Raw genomic sequence first — 4,765 nt, 5'->3', positions numbered from 1 at the left:
GGGGCGAGCGAGAGGGCTGGGCGAGAGTGAGCGAGGGCGGGGCGAGCGAGGGCTGGGCGAGAGTGAGCGAGGGCGGGGCGAGCGAGCGAGTTGGGGGTGGGGAATAAAGGTTCTGGTTAGCGACATACGTGATGAGGAGGCCTGGACAGCCTCTACTGGGCACAGCTCTACTGTGTTACCCCCTCGCGGATTTGATTTGCCGGTTGGATGATGTCATTTTACATAAAAGTTATGTTGAGAAAATGCTACGCAAAGGTAGCAATGAGCGACTAGTTTAAAGTTCCTAACAAGGTTCTGGTAAGGGTTCTGTTAGGGTAGAGTTAGCATTAGGTGTAGGGTTAGGTAAGATGAAGATTAGGGTTGCAGTTAGGTTATGGTTACGATGTGATGTGATGTTACCTGTGTGTATATAGCCGGGTTGCTGTTGCAGTGCCGTGCTCGAACCTATGTGTGCAAGCAAACCCAGTCAAGCTGACCATAGACTACATGACCGTCATCTGGCTTAACTCCTTCCTGCTGAACCTCAGAAAGTCGTTCGTAAGTCTTGCCAATTATGGACGTGAACCCCACTGGCGACAATTATTCCCTCTTAAATGTAATAATAAATAGAAATAAATACTAGTAATAATCGTAGTAATATATAGTATAATAAATCGAAGTAATAATACTAGTAAAAAAATTAAGAAGTAATAATAATCATAATAATATTGCAATGAGAAATGCTGGACAAAAAATTTGTCTGCTGCTCCCACGCATCTCCCGTTTCCTGGGTTACGGTGGATGCCCCTGGATGTTCAGTATTATTATTAATTAATTATGCTAGTTTATTATATGTTTTCATTCGAGATTTTTTTAGGATGTGCGTCTGTTTTGTGCAGGTCCGTTAGTCTTTGTATTTCGTCTACTAGAGGGTGCTCTCTGGTTTGATCTGTTGTTGTATAATGGTGTGTGCGTTGTGATTACAGATACTAGAGCCACATGAACGACAGCCACAGCACACAGACATCAGGGTAGAGATGCTGATGCCCAGGGTATGTAGTCACTCTCCCTCCCCCCCCCTCACCTCTCTCTCTTCTCACTCTCACTTTCTCTCTCTTCTCTCTCTCTCGTCCTCTCTTTCTCTATCTTCTTGCGCTCTCTCTCTCATTCTTCTCTTCTCTCTCGTTCTCTCTCTCTCTCTCTCTCTCTCTCTTTCTCTCTCTCTCTTCTCTCTTCTCTCTCTCTCTATTCTCTCTCTCTCTCTCATTACTTGCTCTCTTCTTCTCTCTCTTCTCTCATCTCTCTCTCTCTCTCTTTCTCTCTCTTCTTTCTCTCTCTTCTGCTATCCTTCTTTGTCTTTCTCTCTCTCTCTCTCTCTCTCTCTTCTCTCTCTCTCTCTTCCTCTCTTTTCTCTCTCTCTCTCCTCTCTCACTTCTCGTATCTCTCTTCTTCTCTCTCTCTGCTCCTCTCTCTCATCTTGCCTGTTCGCTCTCTCCCTCTGCCGTCACCTGTTTCTATCTCTACTTCTGCTTTCTCTATCTCTCCTCATCTTCTCCGCCCTCTGCTTTCCTCTTCATTTTTCCCTCATTCACCCTATTCTGTAAACTGTAAAGGAAATATCTCTAACTGATATCTCCCCTGGCCAGTAATTACCGCTGCTCGCCAGGGGGCGCCTTCTGCATGTGTGCGCGCGAACGTTGGTTCTCTCACTCGCCTGCGTGAATCTTCCTCCAATTGTTTTGAGGGGTGGTTGTGTATCTCCCTCTCTCCCCCGAGCACGGACGTTGGTTCTCTCACTCGCCGTGATCTCCTCCATGTTGTGTTGTGTCTCCCTCTTCCCCCGAGCAGCGAACGTTGGTTCTCTCGCTCGCCGTGATCTCCTCCATGTTGTGTTGTGTCTCCCTCTTCCCCATGTGGGGCGGAGGTTGTGGCTGCTCGGCGACTCGTGGTGGGTGGTGTGGTGTCTGCGCCTGCCTCGCCGAGCCAGCGAACGGTTGCGATTCTCTTCACTCGCCGTGGATCTCCTCCATGTTGTGCTTTTGTTCCCTCTTCCTCCGAGCAGCGGACGTTTGGATTCGGCACGTCGCGCTGATCTCCTCCATGTTGCTGTTGTGTCTCCCTCTTCCCCCGGCAGCAGCGAACGTTGGTTTCTCACTCGCCAGTGCATCTACTCCATTGTTTGTGTTGTGTACTCTCTTCCCCCGAGCAGCGGACGTGGTCTTTCCCGTAGATCTCCTCAATGTTGCTGTTGTCGTTCTCCTCTTCCCCTCGAGCAGCGAAGATTGGTTTCTCTCACTCAGCCGTGATCTCCTCCATGGTGTGTTGTGTGCTCTTCCCCGAGCATGCGACCACCCGCTCTCGCGTTCCTCACCTCGCCGTGATCTCTCGCATGTTGTGTTGTGTCGTTAACAGCTGGTGCTTGCAGGCGGAGAAGGAGGTAATGAATCAGCCGGAGAGACCCAAGGCTGTGCCAGCTACAGGTAGCGTACGCGCTCCCTCCCTCCCTACTCTCTCCTCCTCCTCCCCTCCCCGAGTGTTCCGCAGCAGCCGATCTCTCTCCCTCTCTCACCTCCCCCTCCCTCCCGAGGTGCGGAGTAGCCGATCTCCTCCCTCCTCTCCCCTCCCCGAGCATGCGGCAGCAGCGATCCTCGCCTCCCTCGCCCTCCCCGAGCGTGCGGCAGTAGCGATCCCTCCTTCCATCCCCTCCCCGAGCATGCCGGCACAGACGAGCCCTCCCTCCCTCGCCCCCCTCCCGCGCCAGCGTGCACAGGCAGCTAGCGATTCCTCCCTCCCTCGCCCCCCTCTCCACGACGGTGCATCGGGCAGCAGTCGACTTCCTCTCCTCCCTGCCCCCTCTCCCTCTGACTTGCGTGCGGCAGCAGCGCGATCCCTCCCTCCCTGTATCCCGCCCCCCCATCCCCATCAGTGCGGCGAGCAGCAGATGCCTCCGTCCTGCTGCCCCCCCTCCCCCAAGCGTGCGGCAGCAGCCGATCCTTCCCTCCCTCGCCCCCCCTTCCCCGAGCATGCGGCAGCAGCCGATCCCTCCCTCCCTCTCCCTCCTCCCGAGCGTGCGGCAGCTAGCCGGGGATCCCTCCTTCCCTCGCCCCCTCCCCAAGCGTGCGCAGCAGCGATCCTTCCCTCCCTCGCCCCCCTCCCCCGAGGGGCGCCACTGCGCAGCGACGATCCTCCCTCCCTGCGTCCCTCCTTCCCCGAGCGTGCCGGCAGCAGCCGATTCCCTCCTTCTCGCCCCTCCCCAAGCGTGCGGCAGAAGCCGATCCTTCCTCGCTGCTCTTCGGAGCAGGCGCATCAGGGGGAGGTGACGTGATGAGTTGTCATGATTCGTCCCTATAGACATGGGGAGTGTCGGCCAGTCGTGCACGCAGTGGAGTAATTTTGTATCGAACGAAGAGGAATATCAGTTTTAACTTGTTATAGATGATCGTGATGACCATGCGTTCGCCACAGTCCTGAAAAGTCCTTGAATTTGCAGGGGAGTCCTTGAAAATTACTTGATTTAGTAAATGTTATGATTTTGTGCTTGACTAAGGTGCTATGAATTTCATCGAAATGTCCCTTAGGACATTTCATGAAAATGTCTCTTGTTCGAATTTTTAGAAAGGAATCCCTGGCCTGTAATCAAAAGAATTTTGTCACCATCATGAATGTGCAAAACTCTCAATTAACCAATTGTGTTAATGAGCCTTAAAAAGCTATAGACACGATAGACAGTTAAATGCATGATCATAAATTACAGAAGTCGGTAAAATCAGTCAGTACAATCAAGGTATGTTGTAGAAGTGACAGTGATTCTTAGAAGGGTTATATTATTGTGATCCAGGTTTAAGTTTAGAGCGTGACATGCAGCTGATTAAGAAATGGTTGCGTTATTAATTAATCCAGGTATGTTATTGTCTCTCGTGTCATGAATTCGATAAAAAATGTCTGATAAAATGATCTTTTGCATTTCGGATAAAATGTCTTGAAAAGGTCCTTGAAAGTCCTTGGAAAAATTTCAGTCCTCCTGTACGAACCATGGATGATGATGATGATGGTGATGATGATGATGATGATGATGATGATGATGATGATGATAATAATAATAATAATGGTGTAAGCTCATCGTACAATGATTTCAAATAAGAGGCGTCGCACAGCACAGCGAATTCGCAGCTTTGTCCTAGTGCCGCTTCTCGCCTGCAGGTGGCACCACTCTCACCTCTCCCTTTCTCCGCCCGCAGGTGTCTAACCTGGTGCTGACGAACAGCCGCGTGGGCGACCGCGTGACCCGCGCTGACCTCGCCGCGACCTTGGACGACATCGCAAGGGCGGGGCTCGCGACCTCCCGCCGGTTTCCGGGAGATGAAGACGATGTTCATCCGATCCCGGATCGATTCCGCTGTCACGCGAGCGGGCGTGACGACCCCGTCACCAAGCTGCTGGGTGAGTGTTCCTCCCTACCTCCTCCTTCCTCCTCCTCCCTACCTCCTCCTCCTCCCTCCTCCCTCCTCTTCCCTCCTCCATACCTCCTCCCTCCTCCCTCCCTCCTCTCCTCCTCCCTCCTCCCTCCTTCCTCCTCCCTCCTCCTCCCTACCTCCTCCTCCTCCTCCCTCCCTCCTCCCTCCTCTTCCCTCCTCCATACCTCCTCCCTCCTCCTCCCTCCTCCCTCCTCCTCCTTCCTCCCTCCTCCCCCGCTGCACACGCGCCTAACCTCTCTACCTGCACTACTACACCTAACCTCTCTACCTACACTACTACACCTAACCTCTCTACCTACACTACTACACCT

At 52.8% G+C, this 4,765-nt stretch overlaps 1 protein-coding gene and 1 long non-coding RNA gene across 2 annotated transcripts in view; both read left to right on the top strand.

The window, feature by feature from the left end:
* Positions 1-278, top strand: part of LOC106814224 (UHRF1-binding protein 1-like) — a gene marked incomplete at its 5' end in the record, with an annotated part of 7,207 nt that extends 6,929 nt beyond the window's left edge. The window contains one exon of the mRNA XM_014818523.1: positions 256-278. Within this exon, the coding sequence (XP_014674009.1) occupies positions 256-278 (23 nt within the window). The remainder of the gene's footprint in view (positions 1-255) is intronic.
* A 161-nt stretch (positions 279-439) lies between these two features.
* Positions 440-2,445, top strand: LOC106814226. Its single transcript, XR_001394572.1, has 3 exons — positions 440-537; positions 966-1,031; positions 2,392-2,445. It is a non-coding gene; the product is annotated as an uncharacterized LOC106814226 (long non-coding RNA).
* Positions 2,446-4,765: the final 2,320 nt, after the last annotated feature.

Source organism: Priapulus caudatus, unplaced genomic scaffold (genome assembly GCF_000485595.1).
Source record: "Priapulus caudatus unplaced genomic scaffold, Priapulus_caudatus-5.0.1 Scaffold887, whole genome shotgun sequence".
NCBI lineage: Eukaryota > Metazoa > Priapulida > Priapulimorpha > Priapulimorphida > Priapulidae > Priapulus > Priapulus caudatus.
The sequence above is the reverse complement of the archived record's forward strand: the minus strand, read 5'-3'. Positions and strand labels throughout refer to the sequence as shown.